General features: G+C 38.8%; 1 protein-coding gene and 1 pseudogene across 2 annotated transcripts in view; both read left to right on the top strand.

Annotated features, from left to right (window-relative positions):
* The window catches only part of DIAPH3 (diaphanous related formin 3), a 430,201-nt gene extending 415,840 nt beyond the window's left edge, over positions 1–14,361 (top strand). For both annotated transcript variants that reach the window (XM_036228908.1, XM_036228909.1), the window contains exon 27: positions 13,054–14,361. In XM_036228908.1, the coding sequence (XP_036084801.1) occupies positions 13,054–13,316 (263 nt within the window). In that variant the 3' untranslated portion in view covers positions 13,317–14,361. The remainder of the gene's footprint in view (positions 1–13,053) is intronic.
* A 4,630-nt stretch (positions 14,362–18,991) lies between these two features.
* Positions 18,992–19,110, top strand: LOC118609425 (annotated as a pseudogene).
* Positions 19,111–22,206: the final 3,096 nt, after the last annotated feature.

The following is a 22,206-nucleotide window of genomic DNA, read 5'->3' on the forward strand; positions in this document are numbered from 1 at the left end:
GCCCAGTTAAACTTAATGATTGGTGACAGGTGTCACTGTCTGACCTCTAGTGGCTATAGCTTATAGGTGCATCTCAGTTGATGAGTTTAAGAAACGAAATAGCTAGGACTATGGAAAGAAATTTCAGATTCTGATAACAGAGTTCTACAAGCGAATGTATGATTAGCTTCCCTAAGCTTCTACTAGTCTAAATGTTGGGGTACTGCCTCAAAGAACAGTGTTCAGAATCAACTTTGTTCATCTGTGAGTTTAGGTGCTTGAAATGCATTGTTATTCAACATTATTTCATATTTGCATGAAATATTTTAAATAGCGACAGAATATCTATGTATTAAATGCTTGTGTGAATAATATTCATAATGAGAGTTGATGTGAATATTTTCAGATTCAAATTGAACAGAATTATTGTTCTTATACTTCACTGTTGAGTTAAGGATGATGTTTTTGACCAAGAAACAGATTGGAAATGACCAACAATTTGGGACATAAACTCTCCGATTACTGAGCCACTGAACTAAAAACATACTGCATTTAATATGATGCCCCAAAGTGAAAAACACTAAGAACATTTATATTATCTTAAGTTAGAGTAATAAAAAGAGAACATTCTGTCATGTGATAGTAACACAGGTTCCTTTGTCTTTAACAAACCATACTGGAATATTTGATTTAATTTTTCCTTTCATACATTATCTCTCGATTAGCTGAGAATGTCCATCTCAGTAGCTTAATGAACCATAAATTACAGGACATTTATGGTTTATGTGGATCTCCAATAATTGTTTATTTCAAATACCACGTAGATTGTAAAGTTCCACATACTTTAAGGCTTCTTCTGAGCTAACACGTGTAGCTTTGAAGAGAACATACAAGAAATGGAACAAGTGATATTTGCAACATCTTGTCCTTTGTCCATTTTCCTGCTCTCAGCACCTTCTTTAGCTTACCAAGTGTAATGTGCACTAATTTCTTTATTTTCTGCCTGTTGCATGGTCCATTTCTAGCGCTTTGTGTTTCATGTTACCATAGAGACAGGAGGTACTCCAAAGTCCTGGGAAGACGAGTAGAAGCAGGTCTTTAAGGCAACAGTCCCTGCTGGCTCGAGAAGCCCGAGGCAGGAATCTATAGCGGTAAATGGAAAGAGGGAGTCGCGTGTTCCGATCCATCTGTTTGTGTGCATCGGGTCCAGGAGCCACGGCCTCAGCCTACGCTGAATTGAAAACGAGGGCTCCAGGGAGACCAGGTTTTCAGGGCTCTCGGTGCAGCCTGGAACCAAACTTAGCATTTTATTTGCAAGAAAATAACTGCAGGAACATTGACCTATTCCTTTCACTGTTTGCTCATTAAAAGGGAGCAGCTTCTAGCAAGGGCCTTCTGTGCCTGACTTATTTTGCGGATCAAAAATCTCACCTTTAAAATGAGGATCGATATTTTTTTACTCAGCCAAAACCATCAGAAATCAAATTGCAGCTTGAGCACATTATAGTCGTTCCAGAAACGAGCGGTTTATATTTACCCGAAATTCTCACGTATTCCTTCCATATGTTAGATACATAACTCAAAACTTTCAAACTTTCCTCTGATTTAATGAATTGTTACATTATTTCCTTCTGTATTATTTTTATTTCATCAGTATTTATTTAGGAGAAAGCTGCTAAAAGATTTTAAAATTATATAGATTTCTTTCCTCTTGCCTTTTTTTTACAGATATATATTAAAGCTTTACAGGGAAATGAGGAAGAGGAAAATGAAAATCTTAACAAAATAATGTGAAAAAATTTCAAAAGAACAAATGTTTTTTTTATAAATATCTAGTAGTCTAAGCAGGAAAAGAGTTCAGAGAAATTCATAAAACCTCCACACGTCTTCCTAGGTTATTACCCAAGGGCATAGGATGCAAAATTGTACTTTAGCCAAAGGCGGCCAGCGATCTTTAAATCTGTAAATAGAGTGAGGTTGAGTGAGGTTGAGTGAGGCCCTCTGAGGCACGCACTTTCTTCAAGCTGACAGTAGGAGGCAGTAGTGTACTAGCCTGAGCCATTCGCTCAAGGTAATGTCCATGACTCATGCCAGATTTTTTTTTTTCCTATTCGTTTTCTAGAAATACAGGAAACCAAAACCTTAGTAGTAGTTTCAGATTTCATAATGAAACTTGGTGCCATCCATCCAGTATGAGATAATGCTGCTGGGCTGTGACCAGAACAATCAGATACGGCGCGTCTATTAGGATAGAGACACAACGGTGGCGACTCCACACTTGGGCTCCGATTTGAATAGGAGAATGGCGAGAAATAAAGGTCAACCTCGTTTTGGAAAGGAGAGTCACATTCAATAAGTTAGATCCTTCTCATTTTCACTGGTTTACTAAAATGCGTACAGAACTATGAAGTAAAAGGAGAAGAGTCAGTGGTAACCTGGGTTTCCCATGCTCCAGGCGGCTGGATAAGCGCGCCGAAACGTGGGCGTGTCATTCTTAGCATTCGCCCTCGTGACTGTACTTTTAATCCTTTGCCGTGTTGTCTATTTTACCATTCACAGAAGCTACATCAATCCAGATTACCTAGGAACGTACAACTGTTCCTTCCTCTTTATAGGAAACAGAATCACAAGGAAATGCTAAAATGTAGAACATTGCATGCTTTCGCTTGATTGTTTTTTTTTTTTTATGTAGCTAAAAAAAAAATGTTGGCAAAGCATTTTCCTTCTGTAATAACTGATTTTGTTATAGGTTATCTTTTATTTATTGATCTAATTTCAGTTATGTATCGGGGGATTTTTTCCCTCAGTATAAGGGATGTATTTATAACTGCGATTTACTTCCCTGTGTGATTCAAACAGCATGTATTTACTGATAACTAAAACAGTTAGTGTGCGATCTGTGACTAGAGAACAAAGCCAAGATTACTAGTCTGAGCTACCTAAATAAATCGCAGATATACACACAGCCCTACTGCAGAGGACAAGATTCCAGAATACAAACCCGTACAGAAGTGCGGCTCGTGATTCTGATTTCGTAACTTTTGCTCTGGCCATGTGAACTACACATCCCTACACGGTGACCTGTTGGTGAACCACAGAAGTATTGTTAGTAAATCTAGGGAAATGAACAATATTAATTTCCAGTAAGATATGGATTATTCATTCCAATTTGAACTTTTTAAAGTTTAAAAAATTACTTCGTCGTAATTTCTAAATTATTTTTAATAATTATTAGTACAAAATCCAACCTGAGATGAAGTTACTCATTACTGAAATATTCTATATTCTATAAAAATATCCACTCAGAAATGTTACATGTAATATAGCAAGGCTAGAAACTCCAGAGTCTAGATCGGTAGCCAGTAGTTAGATGTGGCTCCTGAGCTCTTGAAATGTGACTAGTCTGAATGGAAATATACTGTGTCAAACACATATTTGATTTCAAAGACTTAGTGCCAAAAAAAGAGATAAAGATTTTATTTATATGTTTTGTTTTGCTTACATGTTGAAATGATAATAGACATTTCATTAAGTAAAATACATTTTTAAAATTAATTTCTCCTGACTTTCTCCCAGTATTTAATGTGACTTCTAGAAAATTTTAAGTTGTTTATGTAGCCCGCTTTTGTGACTCATTACGTTTCTACTAGATACCTGTTCTAGACTCCGTGCTATGTCCTAAGAGGCCAGAAAACACAAAAATACACATTAATCAAAAATGATATGTCATCAGTTTATCATTCAGGTAATGTTATTCTGAAGTGGTGGGTTTTTTTGTTTTGTTTTTTGGTTTTTTTTTGTTTTGTTTTTTTGTTTTTGTCAGGAAGAGAAGGATTAGTATAAATAGTGAAACAAGGTGGAAAAATTATGCTTAGGTTCAGTCACTCAATAAATAATGTATTAACCACTCATTAAGAGGCAGGCACTATTCTAAGTACAGCAGGTCTTAAATCTTCAAATAACATCTTTTGTTCAATGTCATTTTATTATAACATTGATGAGAAAAAAAATCCATTCCTATCTGGGACCTCTGTCTGTGTGGAGTTCGCACCTTCCCCCAAAGTCTGCATGGATTTTGGGGAGGTTCTCTTGTTTCTGCCCACATCCCAAGGATGTACACAGTAGGCGACTTGGCATGTCTGAATTGTCATGGTCTGAGTGAGCAGAGGGGTGCATGCACCCCATGATGGAAGGGTGTCCCGCCCAGGGTCGGTGTCCACCCTGTACCCTGAGCTACCGGGACAGCTTCTGGCCAGTGCCTCCCTGAACTGAAATGAGCGGCTGGAATATAACGCTCTTCCTTTTAACCTTTCTTAAATGTGTGTATAGCTCACATTAACGTTTAGCATTAGAAGTGTCTTGGGTCTTTATTTAGAAGTTTGGTGATGTTTTCGTGACCAGATACGTGCTGTAGGAACTTAACTCTTATTTATATCAATTAGCCTATGGTGAAATTGGTTTCATTATACATCGTTTCATTATACGTTGTTTTGCTTAAAGCTGCAGTGTCTAAGAACCTGTCAGTGGGCGATGTTATGCGAGGACTTACGAGACTTGGGAACACAACGGTGAATAAGGCAGATCCCTGCCTTCGTGGAGTTGACGTTGTAGCAGGTTAGATCAGAGTTAGATGGATATGAGTTTGTTTTTTTTTATTAGTTGAACGTATCACTACTTTTTAGATATGGCTAAGATATACGTAATGGCAGGCTGGGGAGAAGTAAAAGAACGTGAGCGTGTAATTCTGTCGTTTAATGGGACTGGATACACTAGTTAGGTTGGGTTCTTCCCAGAATTTTGAACTACCAAATGAGTATAATTCTGCATGTTCATAATAAAAATGACAGGATCCAAAATGTCTCAAGGACTTAGCACCTAGCGTGGTGGCTAAATACTCACTGGACTAACTATGAATTGACCGAAGCTTAACCTCAAGGAAGAACGGTCGCAACTGTGGCTGTTTGACTTGGCAGAGAGCAGGCGCGGGGAACGTGGTCTTTGCCTTTAAACAGTAGAAGGGCCGGTGAGCGGAAGAAGAATTAAACTCAGTGTAGCCTTAACGGGAAAAAAATCAGTAGGGCCAGGGACTCAGATTTCAGGGACTCAGGGAAACAAACTTTAGAAAAATATAAGGTAAAACTTTTCATTCTTAGAGCTGTTCAAAGTAGGACTCTATTGACTTGTATGATTATGAGGATATGGCTGGAGGTCTTTAAACTTAGGCTTAGAAGGCAACGACTTGATAAGATGCTGAGTGAGTAGAATTTCAGCATTGGATAGTTGATTCTACCAAGTAACTAAGGTCTTTCCAATCCTGAGTTTTCATGATTCTATGAATCAAAATGAAATGGAATTGCAATGGCATAAGTTACTCATTCAGAAAAACACCTGTATCTTGGAAATAGCTAACAAATGTCAAATTAGGAAATATAAAAAATAAAGGCAAATACTTGAACGCACACTATAAGATGCTGCTTAGAAATGGCTTCAGGAAAAGATTCAGGTCGTATAGTGTTTATTTAGCTGGTTATTTTTCAATGCAGCTTCCTAGTCATTAGCACTAGGAACCAGCCTTTTCTCACACCTCCCAAGTGTAATGTGCTCTTTACAGTGTGTCTATTTGCCATGACCTAGTCATGTGCCCCCAAGCCAGGGTGGCCTAAGATTTGGATTGGGCTTGCCAGAGGCAAATGCAAAGTTAGCGTGGCTGTGACAGTTCATGGACTTCTCTACACTTCACGATTTCCTCCTTTATAAAATGGAGTTATTAGTAACTATCTTTTAGCATTGTTGGGAAAAATTTTAAAATAACATGTAAAGGATTTACTATATATATGTAGTATATATTTAATAACTACAATATCAAACCATAGTTCTGTGTTATTTCCTCACCCTCTTCCTTATAAACCACCAGATTAACTTATCAAGTTATTTACTATCTGTCATCTGTTAGCTGACAGGCACTTGTATCCTTTAGAAATATTTACTTAATAGCTGAGAAGCCACACACTGCTGACCATACATGCCGAGTAGCCTGAGACAGCTGTCAGTAACAGAAAGCAGAACGGGTTGGTTTCAGTATGTTGGTATGAAGAGAAGTTGCTTTGGACATGAAGTTTTGGTTTGAAAGTGTGTTGCTTGAAGTAATGGTGAGGCATTGAAGTGTAAGTGCTTCCGGAGGCCGAGGTAGGCGCAGTGCTGAAGCTCTCTCGTTAGGGCTGGAGGTACAGATATGGAAGTCTCCTTCCTAGAGATCTTAGTCAAGAGAACAGAGATAGGATGGAAAAGTGGGCAGAGGACGAAACGGTCACTTGGAGAGAGGCATAGTCATGAGTGGATGTATAGGGAAAGTATTTGCAAAGTATAGAATAGTCATATATAAAGGTCACATAATGATACTGATATTAATTATATAATACTTAAAGTTATGAATAACATTCTATAATTATGACATGAGTGCCCCAGAGTTAGAACAAACTTCATTTGTCACAGTCCTCTAAAAGACTGTCCTTACTTCAGACACCAGCTGGCTACGACTTTGGGGGGGGTTACTATCCCCTCAAGTTTGACAATTTGCTACAACTCCTAGAATTCAGGAAAACGCTCTACTTTGTGATAGATTTACTACAGTACAAGGACAGGTCAGAACCAGCCAGAGAGAGACCACACCTAAGGTAGGTTCTGGGCGGGCTCCAAACATGAAGCTTCTGTTGTCCTCAGGTATACATGACCCCGCCCCCAAGCACATCAGGGTGTGACAGTACTCATCATGGTGTCCGCGTGTGACAATACATATTACTGACTGGGAAAACTCAACTGGGACTCAGCGTCCATAGCTTGTCTTGAGGTTTCATTACGTAGACATGATTGGTAGGTCACATGATTGGTCTTTCTGATGTGGCCGTCCCCCATCCTGAGTCACTCATAAACTAGCTAGGGGTCCTCCATGAATAGCAAAGGCACTCCTATCGCTATGCGAATTTCTAGCCTTTTAAGGTAACCTCCCAGAAACCTGGAAGAAGAATGCCCAAATTTTATCACATACATTTAATAAAGTTGCAACTATAAGAGAAAATGAGGCATGAGAAAATGCCATTGAGTTTAGGAATTGTGAGCTGTCTGATAATTTTGCAGGGAGCAGTTTCAATACAGAGGTACAGATGAAAGCCAAATTGGAATTTGCTAATAATTGGGTAGAAATGTGAGAAAGACAGAAGCAAATATAGAGAAGGACATTCAACTCAAGTAACAAATCAGGAAGATAAGTCGTGGAATGGAAGGGTTTACATTCCTATTCTTTTTAGAGGAAAGAGACTGGACTTATCCTGCACGTCCTGTGCTCAGTAGCCTGCCCCATCTGGAGTTCTGCTAGTCCGATTATCAGTTAGGAAGGCCCAGCAAAGGAAATTACAAAATGCAAGTGCTATCTTTGAATTTTTATTTAAAGGACAGTGATATAGAACAAGGCTGAACAGAAGTGTACATGCGATGAGTTTCCGCCCCCCAAAAAAGTTCTAGTGTAATTGTCAAGTGTCTCCTCTATTCAGAGATCTCTTTTATTTATCATCCGCTGCTTTGTCCGTCTTGTTTGAATTGGGAAAGTAATTATTTATGTTTTATTGTTTTTGTTTCTACGTAATCGGTTCAGTAAGAGTTTCTTGGCACTCCTAAAAGATTATAACTATATACAAAGTGCGCTTTTGCTCTTTTTATCACTTTTATATACTTTCATATTAAAAGGTAAAATGTAATATAAACGGCAAAATGAAGCCAAGGGAAGATAATTATTTGTATCGTCAGTAATTCAGCAGCCACGAACACCTCAGGGACGAGGGCTGCGGGCGGTCAGCACGAACTTCCGTTATTGCATAGATTAAAAACATATATTTGTCACACACTTTACTGTCATGTAGACCCAGTAGTGCTTTAAAAATTGTATTTCTGGGTCATTTTTTTCTCTCGCCCAAATAAAGTCATTGCTAGGGTGAAAACAAACGGCTACTTAGTAGGTCAAAGTAATAGCGAAGAGCAAACGGTAAAAGAATCGTAAGGAGAGACCAAATTTCAGGACGACTGAACAGGTGCAGTCAGTTTAGGACACTAGAGTTCTATATTCTTCCTCCTGTCAAAGCTGCCACAGGCTCACCATTGACCACAAAAGGCAGGAGCTCAATTTTATATTTCATCTGAGAGTTGGCACTTCTAAGAAGCTCATGCCCATTAGAACCACAATGTGATGGGGGAATCAATAGTGACTTAAAGGGAATAATGCCTCTTTCTGAACCATAACTGCTATTTCCTGAAGCAGAGAGGGTTTTCCCCAAGGGCCGTCAGCCAGGGCCTTTGCCGCCTTAGCTCAAGAAGCATAACTATTGGCTGAAACATTTCCTCATTTGGATGCCAAGTTGCGTATAGTCATATTTACTTTTTGTTAGCAATTTTCCTGGGGTTCTCTGTCTTTTGTGTTAAGAAACAATGGAAATATTAGGTCGGGATGGTGGGGGTTTTGTTTATTTATTATTTATTTTTTTTAGCTTTCTTTGTCATCCAAGTCTATAGTCTGCCAAAAGTCATGTGGGATCCAACACTGATGTAATTTTAGGCTTTTATTGTCATTTTTAAGTCCAGGAAGTCCTCTATATTTAAGAGCCATACAACTTTTCAACAATTTTCAACTTTGCATTCACTTTCAGAAAACAAGCTCAATTCTTATAGTAAGAATCATAGGAGGAATTTGATTAAGATGTGAAAACTCACTGATTTCAAAGGAAAATAGCATGTATTCTCCATTATCACAGAAACGTAATTACAAGATGTGAAGCTCAGAGTCCCTTACTGAACCGGTACTGAAAATCACAACTGGGCCTTGGTGATCTGTGCAACACTGACCAGTGACCCCGGATATTGGCAATAGTCCTAGATAGGTCAGGCTCCTCTTCACAAACATCAATATCATAATATCGGCGGGGGGAGCGGGGAGCACACAGCAGCCTTGGACTTAATTCATAAAATACTATCGCAAGCTTCCTCTTTGGAGAATTAAACAATCATTCTACTTTGCCTTAATATTTTTAGTTTCCATTTAAAAATGTGTATTGAGAAGGATCTAAGTTGACAAGAAATAGAAAATGCTTCTTTTTTCTTGATACTCAAGCCTTACCTTTCATTGAAATGGTTCATGTGTCCAGGCATGTAATCTCATATTTGGAACTGTCTAACTTCATATGAAAAGGACAAGCCCGCCAGCCTGAAATTACAATTTATTTCGTGCCTCTGCGCTCCTATATGGATTTCTTTCCAACATGCAGGGTTGAAGCATCTCCTTGATGTTTGAAATGAACCATTTAGAAACTAAGTACATGTTTTAAGTGCAGTAAGTGCATGGTCTTCACTTCAGCCTACATGTAGCCGCCAATAGACTTTGCAAATAATAGTAATGGAAAAAGATACCTGGTCTTGAACCAACGTTATAATACAATTTCTGTATAAAAGTAACTTCCAACTTGGGACCCTCCTCTACCTATAAACATTTTTTTTTTCCTAGTTGCCATGGGACAGGAGTCTCTTCTAACCCAATTTCATTTATCTGCTTCTGAATTTAAGAGGTGACTCCCTCAATTCTACAGTTTAGATGGCCCATGGCAGGGGACCCGGATGGGGGCTGTTGGGATAAACATGAGGGCTGGAGTGAGGAGTTGTCACCTTGGAATTTCTAACAGCTGCAAGCTCATTTTTAAAGAATGCTGGTGCACTTTTATTTCTTCAGCGGCTTCAGGAAAAGCCTCTTTCTTTTTTATATTGTCTTTTTCTTATGAAAGATTCTTTACCGAAAACCACAGAGGGGTTAAATACCAGTTTGGTTTTTTCTCTTATCGCTTTGCCCCTTTCAAGCAAGCTCTTAGCTATTCAGAGTTTTTCTCAAAGGGCAGAAATGCTCTCGCCTGCATTGTTACCCACTGAAGCCTCCAAAGAAGTTCAAAGAGCAAACAGTAAAAGGAAAAGCCAGGCTCTGCTGGGCATTTCCTCCTTGGATCTGGTGTGAGAGGACCGAAATATCCAAGTGGATAGACAATCCCTGTTTTTTAGCGACACACAGTGTATTAGTGACCTAGAAGAGTAAAGGTCAAAAGCATGATCGGAGCGGGTTCGGGAGAAAAATGGGAAGAGAAGAATTGAAACCGTAGGTATGGCAAGTCTGAGAGAATTTTTGTTATACAGGTAGTCAACACCCGAGGTAGTAGATGGAGCAAGCAGGACGTGGAGTCGAAGTGGTTTTTTTCCTCTAGATTATTAGATTGTTGCAACACACTTGCATGCATAAGGGTGCGATCGCACGGAGAAGGCAGCCTTTATGATGCAGGAGTGAGGACACAGCTGCCAGAGAGATGTCCTTGAGCAGACAAGAGTTCCTGGTGCTCGCCTTGAGGGGCCGTCCCCAGTGGGGACGTGGAGGGAGGCGTGCACGTGCCTTGGGCAGAGAGTCGGGGCGGGGCAGTTGGTGGGAGTTCCCTGCTTCTGTGAATGAGTTAAGTGAGAGTGAAGAACACGATGGACATTTGGAAAGAGGAGGAGGTGTGAAATAGTTGCCCAGGAGAACGGAAGAATGTACGGACTAGGGAATCGTAGTGCCATTCAGGCTGTACCTCAAGTTTATGACTATAGGTGAAACCAGGAAAGGAAAGACGTACATGTGTGACCTTGGACATACTGTGCTAAAGTGGTTTATATGGGTGTACTATCTGCTTTATAAATTTATTGGGAGAATTAAATGTGTCAGAAAGGATTCTGAGATATAAGTACAGGACATCGTTATTATGAGACTTAGCTTTGAATTACTTAGCACTTTTCCTTGGCAAAAAGCTTTTCGAATTTCTTTAAGACAGCCTTAACATCTCTAGAGACAATATTTGGCTTCTGCCACTGAGATTTACTCGGTTACTAAGTCTAAGCAATGACTTAACCTCCTCCTGCTTTTACCTCTCAATCTATAAAATGAAGGTGGTAATGTTTAAAGTGCAATGAATGCTTTATAAATAAAGGTGCTATAGATATACAAGCTATTAATAAAATGTTGTTTCAGCCCTTACTGGTACGGTCGCCAGAAAGTTATAAAGGTCAGAGCATCTGAAAAAGTCCTAAGCCTTGGCTGGTAAATGCCTGCCTTGGAAAGCTTTGAAAGAAGAAGAAAAAGACAGATATCTAATTCTCACAAGTACCCTGTGAGGCTGATTCGAACCTGAGACTCAAAGAGGTTGAGTCACCTGTGAAAGCCAAGTGGCGGAGCGTGGACTTCAACCCAGATTTGCTATAAAATCCCATGTTCTTTTCATTTGTTGACATGTGGAATTGGGCTTGACACATGATAGCCCTAGAAGGTACAGGATAATTTATATATTATAAGCCTGTATTTTAGCCCATTTAATCTCTTCTCTGCCATCATATATTTGACTGGAGTTGCCCAGTAGCAGAATAAACTGGCTTATTGGAGATAATCATCACAATGGAGTCATTTACAAGAAATCAAATGACAAGAAAAGAGGAACTTCTGGGGGAAGGAGCTAGTAGGCTGATGAAAAATTTGCATTTGGCAGAGACTGCAGGATTCAGACACTTTTGGAGACAGGATCAGTCATGGGAACTGCAGGAATACCACGTGCCCTATGCTCCTCACTCCAAATACAATGTATACATTGTAAACTATAAAGTCACTGCCCTGTTAGATTTTTACTTTTGAGTAACAGTTACCCACCTGATAGAGAAGGGGATAGGAAAAGTGTATTTATTTTCTTCTAACAGCTAAAAGGTGATCATCCTTCTAAAATTGAAATTGTCCAAGAAAGTGTGTAAAATCCTCATCCATCACTGGGAAGCCCCTGGTCAGAAAATGACAGTGCAGTAAATATCTTCGGCAGCCACCTTTTAATGTACAAGCTGTTTTCCGTTGGAGTTTTCAGCACTCACATAAAACACACTGTCATGAGTGACTGCTTGTGCTCCAAAGTCATTACCATTGGGATAATGGAACATCTCTCGGCGAATAACCAAAAAACTTTAAATGTCATGTCAAGTTTGTTGAAGCCATTTTCAAGGCCTGTTCAAGGTTATAGGAATATCGAGGGTGTCTGTTTATTTTTTCAGAGTTTGAGATCTTTGAGAGAGATCACTCATTAGGCCGTGCAGTTGAGCATCAGTTAATTAAAAGCAAATCTCACGTTCTCTGTGAAAGTCAGTCGGCCAGAGCCATTTTGTGATTGCAACTCTCTCCTCAAAGCCTCGATGAGTCAGCATCACTGTCACCTACCCAGTAAAAGAAAATGCGTATGTGTATGTATTTGACAATTAAATTATGGCATAATTCTGTTTTGCTAGGAAGTTTTAACAACTTGCCAAATTCAATATTTCTTTTAAGCAAAATCATTGACTTTCCAAATTTCTATTAGAAACTTTCTTCCTTGGTTCTGCTCAAAAAGGAAATGAACCTCGTTATTCAAACTGATGCTTATCTTGGGTCAGAGAATGTGGAAATAAGTTTGTTACCCAGTGCATGTTTATTGAACACCCACTTTGCTCCAGGGCCATTTTAGGCACCAAAGTTATAGCAGTATTTAAAACAATGTTCCTGATGTCTCGGGGCTTTCGTTCTGATAAAGAGATAGACAGTAGACAAATAAACAGGTATACGATGTGTCCAGTGTTTATGAGATCTGTGGGATTTAAGGAAATAGAATGAAGAAAAGAGCATAACTTTAAATGTATGGTCGGAGAAGGCCTCTCTAGATGGCACTTGAGCAGAGACCTGAATGAAATACAGAACCAAGCTTTGATAATCACCGAGTGGTGGGCATTTCAGACATAAAGGAAGAAATAAGCATTAGTGCTAATGAAATGCTTGTCTATTTCCATCTTAGTTTATTCTTAACCTCTACGTGTTTATTTTAAATCTACCTCACTTTGTTGAATATTTTTAGTTCAAGAGGAATTGTTAATTGAGAATAACTATTTTAAAATTGTTTTGTAATGTGCGCAGTTCTTGCTTATCACAGTAATAAGTTTTATGCTTCTTCCTTACTGTAGAAAATCAGAAAGTGCAGTCGTCGGAAGGGTCACATTCACACTACAGTATCAAGTGCGACTCGGCAAGGACTCCGGTCGCCAGGGAGCCTGACTGTCATCGAGACACTAATCCGTCTACGGGGAGGAGCCAGGTGGTCGAGAAGAAGGACACGTTCGGTGCAGGAAGCAACAGAATGAAGGAAGCAGAACTCCAAGGCTCTGTTTCTAAAAGCGACTCCGTTCCCGAAGTTGAAGCCCTACTGGCACGATTACGAGCTTTATAAATTAAACTGCCAAAAAAAACCCCCAAAAAATGATTCAGCCTAATATAAAGCCATGCTCAAAGCCGTAACACTTGAAAAAAACGCTTTTTACGTAAGTTTATAGTTTTAAATTATGGTATATATTAGAAAAAGAAAGCTAAATATACATGATCACAATGCTTTTCCTATATACTTGAGGTTTTGACTTATTCAAGATTATAATAGGCTTTAATGGCTTTTTTTTTTTTTTTTTGGTCACCTGGTATTCATGTGTTCTATATTTGGTGTTTAAATTATACGTAATGCTGTAGAGAACAGGTAGGTGGCCATGTGTTCAGCAGTGTGTCCTTAAGTAAAAATTACAGCGACTTAGAAAGATGGTATTTTCTTCTGTTGTCAACATTAAGGAACGTCAAGCGTTGCTGCATGTCCATGTGTGTTATACAGGAGCAGGCTGCTCCCAAGTTGGGATCCACATGCTCTTATCATAGCATGGAAAACATAAAACTGATTATAGCAGAACTGTGAGGAAATGACGGGTAAGCTCATTACCATCATTATCGAATTCATGTTAATTAGACCCTGTAGGAGATTATAAGACCATCAAGCACATTTCCGAAAATGACGTAGTAGGAATGTGTGGCTCTTTGAAAAAAGCACAAGCTTTTGCGTAAATTGCACATACATAGTCTTAAAGTACTACTGAACCTCTTAGCCAGAAGAGACCATTCCTACCTCCCCACCCCCCCAGTAATTATGACTCTGGGATAAAATTGCCATTTTGAAACTCACCAAGTAACAAATTTTTTTTTATTTCTGTGAAATTGCAGTTTCTTTGATCTGACAATCAATAACTTTAACAGAGATCTGAAAAAAATGTTTCAAGGAAAGTTTTTTCTTATGCAAATGTTACAACTGTACTTCATCTGGGGCATCAAATTAACTTTGTTAATTCTATATCAAAGAAAATAAACTTGCTACTTGCACTAAATCGGAAAAAAAAACGCTTTCTTTTTTGTAGTTAGCATACTCTGGATAAGCTGGAAATAAACTGCTCTGCAGTGTATCTAAGCATCTGTTTTGCTTTATTACCTGCTATAAGTGACTACTCTTTTACCTTTGGTTAAAATGCAGTTATATGGAACTAGTCTGGCAAGGTCCACTGCTTTTCATTCCCTTGTTTAAGTTGCTGCCTCCTTTCAGCTCCAACTTAATAAAGTTCATTAATTAGAACTATGAACTGTTTATAGATATTGGGAAACAGCATTGTCCATAGCCAGTGTGGGAAGAAAATGTTCCTGTATGTCTCGCCGAAATGTGCATTTTGCCCTCCCCTTGTAATTCCTGTTTTTCTAAAAATGAATTTTAAAAATCAAGAGCAGTGAAGGGCATTTATATATTTAAGGAAGCAGGAAACTTAACAGGAAGGAAAGAAGTTAAAGAATTCTATTGGGTTTTTTTTTTATATACATATAAGATTTTGCAAAGACTTACACTGTTCACAGACACGACTGAAATTCAGCCAGGTAGTTTGGCTATACCAGGTGACAGGTAAACATTCTGGAAACTTGGAGCTGGGGAGCAGCCACCAGGGAGAAGCAGCCTGGCGAATAAAGGGACGTGAAGATGACAGACTCCCAGGGGCAGAGGAAGGCAGGCAAGTCACCAAATCAGGCAGTCAGCCCCCAGAGCATCTATCTGCAGGAGCTGAAGGACAGCCTTCTAGCAGGAGGGCCAGGAGCCCACGGCTGGCAGAACAAGTCATGTGGCTGGCGTCCTGCCGGTCAGTGGCCCACACTGCCTCACTCGCCGACAGGAGCCTGTTCTCAGCAGGCTTGACTGGGAAGACTATAGCCAAGAAAAAGAAAATGGTCGATAGAGGTAAGCGCCAACGAAGAAGCAGATCATTTTTGTTGCAGATATTTCCTTGACACAAGTATGCATATAACTAGGGTTTGAATATTCATAATCTTTTATCCAACTGGAAATGAAAACTATGTTGATGACCTTTAACCCGAGGGCAGACAGGTCCAATTTTGTGTTTCTGAGGAGCTTGTTCATTTGAATTGGAAGGTAAAAGTCCAATTTGAAACCATTCGATGGCTCAGTGCCCTTGATGAAGACATTTCAGCCAGGCTGATGACAAATCCCAAATAGATTCTCCTCTTCCTCTCAGGTCGGTATAGAGAATTTGGCAAGAACGCACAGACAACTAAGTGATCGCTGAGTTGTCCAAAAGTAAAGGCCTGCTGCTAACAAATTATCCCAATCAAAAAAAGTAATATAAAAAGAGAAGTAAAGACTTACGCTCTAGATGATGGAAGAAGTAAATGCTGTGGCCACCGCCTCCCACAACCACATCAGAATTACAACTGAGCTGTAGAACAGCCATCGCTGAGAACCTCCTCAAGACTAGCTGAACAGAAGTCCTATAATTAAAGATATAAAGCATCAAGTACATGGAGATGGGTAGGAGGGGAGGAGATGCCGAACGGGCAGGTCCCATTCCCAGAGTGTGGCGATTAAGAATGGGGAGGGGAATCTCGGCCACAGAGGTAACCACTGAGGAACGCGGGGTCCCAGCCTGGGACAACAGTGCAGGAAATACAAGTCCTCGTGACATCTGACTGTGAAAAACAGTGGGGTTTGTGTCCTAGGAGGACAGAACAAGGTGGCCGGCTGCTGGAGACCTAGGCGCTGCAGGTCTTAAAAGCCCTGCACACAGATGCACTCACAAACTCACTCCCTCTGAGCCCCCGTGCCGGGGCAGCAGCTGGAAAAGCTCCAGGAACATATAGGAGAAACTAAGTAATCTAGCTTCAGGGTAAGGACTTGCGGCTGTCAGAACAACTGTCTCCGGGATGGAAGTGCTGTCAGACGCCATGGCTCCTTTGCTGAGTCCTCCCCCAACCCAGCCGGCAGACACAGGAGGGCGCCAAATCTGAGCTCTTCATTAATCTGGCTAATGCTGGTCCACCCGCTCTGGTGACCCCCTGCCCTCGCCCCACCCGACTCCCATTCCCTACCTGAACCTCTCCCAGTGGCTTTTCCACACAGGCGGCCTGCTTCCAACTACTGGATGTAAGGATACTGGTTATAAGAAACTTAGGGGAAGAAGAGATGAACTCAGTGAGAACCTGAACAAAGAGAAACTATGAAAAAGAACCAGTCAGAAATAAAATATACAATAACAAATGAAGACTACATTTGATGGAATCAACAGCAGATTGGATGATGCAGAGAATGGAATTAGTGATTTGGAAGACAAGGTAGCAGAAGACAACCAATCGCGATAGCAAAAAGAATTTTAAAAAATGAGGATAGCTTAGGGGACCTTTTGAACAACATTAAGTGTATTAACATTTACATCATAGCAGGACCAGAAGGAGACAGAGAAATAGGTTGAAAACCTAGTGGAAGAAATAATAATGGAAAACTTGCCTGTCCTGGTGATGGAAATAGATGTGTAAGTCAAGGAAGTACAGAAAGTCCCAAATAAGATGAACCCAAAGAGGCCCACACCAAGGCGCATAATTAAAATACCAAAGGTCAAAAACTAAGAATCTTCTGCCAAAAAAAAAAAAAAAAAAAAAAACTATTAGAACTAATTAATGAATCCAGTAAAGTGGCAGGACACGAAGTTAATATTTAGAAATCAGTTGTATGTTTATACAAAAAATAACGAACTACCTTGAAAGACTAAATTTTTTAAATCCCATTCAATTTATAATTGCATCAAAAATAAATAAATTACCTAGGAATAAATTTAACTAAGGGGGTAAGAAAAAACAGAACTGTACTCAGGAAAGTATTAGACATTGAAGAAAGAAAAAAACTGAAGAAGATAAAAACAAATGTAAAGATATGTCATTCTCATGGGTAGGAAGAATTAACATTGTTAAAATGTCCATCTTACCCAAAGCAATCTACAGACCAATGCAATCCCTATCAAAAATACCAATGGCATTGTTCAAAGAACTAGAATAATCCTAAAATTTATATGGAACCATGAAAGCCCCCAAATAGCAAAAGCAACCTTGAGAAAGAATGAAGTTAGAGGAGGTATCACCTGATATCAAACTACTACAAGGATATAGTAACCAAAACAGCATGATACCACCGGCATAAATACAGATACAAAGAACAATGGGACGAAATATAGATCTCACTGCTATCTGGTCAATTAATCTATGACACAGGAGGCAAAAATATACAATGAGGATGAAGGCAGTCTCTTCAATAAATGATGTTGAAAACTGGACAGATAATGTAAAGAAATGAAACTAGACTACCTTCTTATACTATATACAAGAATAAACTCAAAATGGACGAAAGGCTTAAATGTAAGACCTGAAATGATAAAACTCCAGGCAGTAAACTTTGTGATATTGCTCTAAGTAATATTTCTTTTAATATGTCTCCTTGTGCAAGGAAAACAAAAGGAAAAGTAAACAAATAGGAGTATACCAAACTAAAAAGTTTTTTTCACAGCAAAGAAACCCATCGAAAAATTAAAAAACAATCTACTGAATGGGAGAATATATTCACCAATGATACTCCCAGTAAGAATGTATCCAAAATATATAAGGAATTCATACTGCTTAATACCAAAACCACAATCAGGTTAAAAAATGGACAGAGTAATTTCTCCAAAGAGGACATACAGATGGCCAATAGAAATATGAAAAGATGTTCAAAATCACTAGTCATCAGGGAAATGCAGATTAAAACCACGATATCACCTCACACCTGTCAGAATGTCTGTCATCAATAAATCAACAAACAAGTATTGGAGAGAATGTGGAGAAAAGGGAACTCTTGTGCACTGCTCATGGGATTATAAATGGATACAGCCACTGTGGGAAACGGTACAGAGTTTCCTCAAAAAATAAAAAATAAAACTACCATATGATCCAGCAATCCTACTTCTGGGTATTTATCCAAAAAAATCCAGAACACTAATTTGAAACGATATATGCATTCCTATGTTCACTGCAGTATTATTTACAATAACCAAGATAGGGAAGCTACCTAAGTGTCCATTGATAGATAAATGGATAAAGAAGAAGTAGTCCATATTACTCAGCCATACAAAAAGAAGGAAATCTTGCCATTTGTGACCTCAAAGGTATTATATGCTAAGTGAAACAAGTCAGATAGCAGAAGATAAATAGCATGTGATTTCACTTAGATGTGGAATCTAAAAATACACAAACATACAAAACAAACTCATAGATAGAGAACAAACTGATGATGACCAAATGGGAGGGGAGTTGGGGGACCAGGTGACAAACGTGAAGGGATTAAGAAGTACACATTGGCAGTCATAAAAATAATCATGAGGATATAAGGTAATACATAGCTATACCGTAAATAATACCATAGTAACTCTATGGTGTCAGATGAGTACTAGACTTACGGGGTAGTTACTTCGGAAGTTACATAAATGTCTAATCACTATGCTGTACACCAGAAACTAATACATCTTATGTCAATTGTAGTTGGAAAAAAACTACAATTAGAAAAATGGGGGGAAAAAACTTCCTTCTGGTAAATAAATAAGGGAAGCAATCTAATCATGTCTGTATACATGTCCTTTGCGAACATTTGAATATTTAAATATGTCGAAAATGCCTAGTGTTTATATGAGGAAGTAGACATATCAAAAATTCATATCAAAATTTTTTGGTAAATCTGTCTACGGCCATGACACCCTGAACAAGCTCGATCCCATCTAATCTTGGAAGCTAAGCAGGGTCGGGCCTGGTTAGTACTTGGATGGGAGACCGCCTAGGAAGACCAGGTGCTGTAGGCATAAAAAAATAAAAAATAAGGTATTGTGAGATGACAAGGTCCTTGCAATCGGTGAGGTCAACCAACGGTTGCCCCGTCTTAAAAAAAAAAAAAATTTCTGGTAAATCTATATAATACAATTATTTATCCAAGTTCTAAAACTTTTGGTCATTACCATACTATTTATTCAAAAAAAAAAAAAAAAACAGGAATCACTAATGACTTTTAAATGTTAGTTTAGCCACAAATGATATTTTCCTGCATTGAGCCATTCTTATTTTAAAATATCACAGCCCAATGTAGGTTTGAGTTTGCTAGTTAGAAAGTACATCATTTAGGCTATAATATATATCTGTGCTGTATTTCATCTCATTAATTAAACTCTTCATAGGTAAGCACAAGTGGACTCGGAGCACATTCGATGATTAGTTTTGTGGTAACCTTTTGTACAGACGGCAACTTTTGGAAAAGAATAGATCCTAAGGTATAAACTGCTAATTGGAAAAAAAAAATTTTAAGTGGCATTTACTTTTTTTCTTCATATTAATTAAAAATTTTGAGATCCAGGAATTGTAGCTGGCAGTGACCCAGTACCTAATCTTGTCTGGTGAATTGTCAAAAGGCAGCTGTTACATGCTCTTACCAGGCGCGAGGCTTCTTAAAATATGTCCGAGGGCCAAACTCTTAAACCATCTTGCTGTAAGAGCTACTGTTTAGGAAAACACACGGCACTGGAGAAGAACCACAGACTGGACAGCATTTCAGAACTGATTCAAATCTCCCCATAAAATAAAAATAATGGAACCTTAAACCATAAAAACTCATCATTCCTAAACAGAACTTTGCTTTTGAAAATAGGTATAAGGAAAAGTGTCAAGGAGTGTGGGAGATGGTGTTTGAGGTAGAATGGAAGTTAGCTGTGCCTTTAATTAGGGTCTGACTGGACAGGTCTCTTTGTCTCCTAGTCACCGAATTAGATTTGAATATCATGTTTGACTTCAACAGTTCCTACCCTTCAGGTATCTTCAAGAGACAAGAACTTACTTAAAAGGAACCTTGGTTTCTTTCAGGAAACCTTAAAATGATAGTTTTCACCCTCTACCATCCATTTTAAAACTCCAGCCATTGGACCAAAAAATATTTTAAAATTCCGGATATTGCCTCCTTACAATTAATACCGCCAACATCCTCCATGCTCTTAGAGATCTACATTATTATACATTTCATATTTGAAATCTAAATTTTATAAAAGCATTCCGATAATGGAATTAGAAGCCAAATTTCTGGATTATCTCTTCAGGGCAGCTTATTCATCTTTTACAACAGCCTTTAAAAGCATTTTAGTAATCTCTTATGTAACTTAACTTTTTAAAAAATTTTATTATATCTAAAGTTTATGGCTCTCCAATTTTCTCTTGGCACTTTTACTTCATGTTTTTTATATAAGGATTATAAACCTATTCCTAAAAATTTCTCCCTTTTAATAATGGGTTACTAAAAATTTATTTTAAAGATGAATCTCCAAAGAGAATCAATCTAATATCAATATTTTCTATATAATATAAGTGTGATATTCAAGCATGAGACCTATGATAGGAAGGTATAATAAGCAGATTGAAATAAGCATCATGGTGAATAATTTCATGAGAACAGGGCCAAGTCCTCAGATAGGTATATTCTGGTTAATTACTTTCCAGAGTCTGTTTCCATGAACTTGGCTGGTTCAGGTCCATCTTTGCATCCAGAAACAGTAGATTAGCCATAAATATTTAATAACATTTAATTTAATACATAGAATAATATGTATAAAGGCTAATATAGTTAGATGCAGATATATACTAATAATATGGAAATGTCTATTATTTACATCCTTTGTAATAATTTCAAAGCTCAGTATGTGCAAAGCATTCTCTATTAAAATATGTCAGAATTAGGCAACAGAAGTTTAGACTTCATAACTAAAGTACCTAACCTCTGAGGGAAGCTCGCTTTTAAAAATGAGATCTCTTTCCTTCCCTTGTTTCAGGCACAAACACTTGGCCCTTTCACTGCAAAACCAACTGGTTGCCTAATAAAAGCAAACAGGTGCCTCTCCAGTCAGCAGGGGAGAGGGTGTCATCTCGACTCTTTTCCTTTTTCCTTAATGACTTAACAAGAACCATTCTGATGATTTTAAGAGCTGTGACTGACAGCCCACACCTGTAGCCTACCCAGAGCGTAAGAGTCCAATCTGCCTGTGATGATAAATAAAATCTCATCGTACTATTATAGACTGTGTGGCAAGGACAAGAATTAAGGCGGCTTTATAACTCCCGGAGGAATCTGGTGATATTTCTGACGTGATCTCACTCGTCGTTCGGTCCTGCCTGACCTTGTATCGCCCTCCTGATTTATAGCTTGTGTCCATCACCCGCTCCTTCCCACAGCCTCTCCCCCAGAATAAAGGATTGCTGACCTGAAGAAAACAAATCTGATTTTTAAAAATCTTTATAAGAATGCCAGTTAAAATGTCCCGGAAGTCACTCCATATGTGTTCTGCAGAACATTTACTGCTTCCAGCAGATTAAATAGTGTGTCTCGCTCTATGAAGTGAATACTGAGGGATGAAAAGACCTCATCAAGAAGTGTCCACCTTCATTTCTTAATAACTTCTGGGGTCCCTGGATGTTACAGGAAACTTGTATTCACCACGTTCACCAATTTACCACCCACTTTTTTAATGATCGGTTCCTTCATCCTGGCAGACACTGAGGACAGTAGCCTCTCAGGCACTTCCTCGTGAATCTATCTGGAAAGGGAGTTTTTTGATATGTTTGTGGTAGCTTTTCTCATACTCTCCAGAGAATCTTAAAAGTTTCTGTCTGATGAGCCACAGGAGAACACGTTTATGGAAGAACGGGCACACTTCAAGGACACTTAAGCATGAAGGTATCAGTGGCTCATGGGAACGGCAGCCATGCCTGTGGAGACCAGACGTCCTGTTCATGTAGGACAGCCTCGCTGAGGATGACCATCTTTTGGGCATGCCCCAGGTACAGCACGAGGAAAGCAAAGTTAGATTTGCTATTCTCAAAGCTCCAGCTCTTCTTCCTCTGTACTTGAGCCTCTTTTGAGTTCT

This window comes from Rousettus aegyptiacus, unplaced genomic scaffold (assembly GCF_014176215.1).
Source record: "Rousettus aegyptiacus isolate mRouAeg1 unplaced genomic scaffold, mRouAeg1.p scaffold_m13_p_11, whole genome shotgun sequence".
NCBI classification, from domain to species: Eukaryota; Metazoa; Chordata; class Mammalia; order Chiroptera; family Pteropodidae; genus Rousettus; species Rousettus aegyptiacus.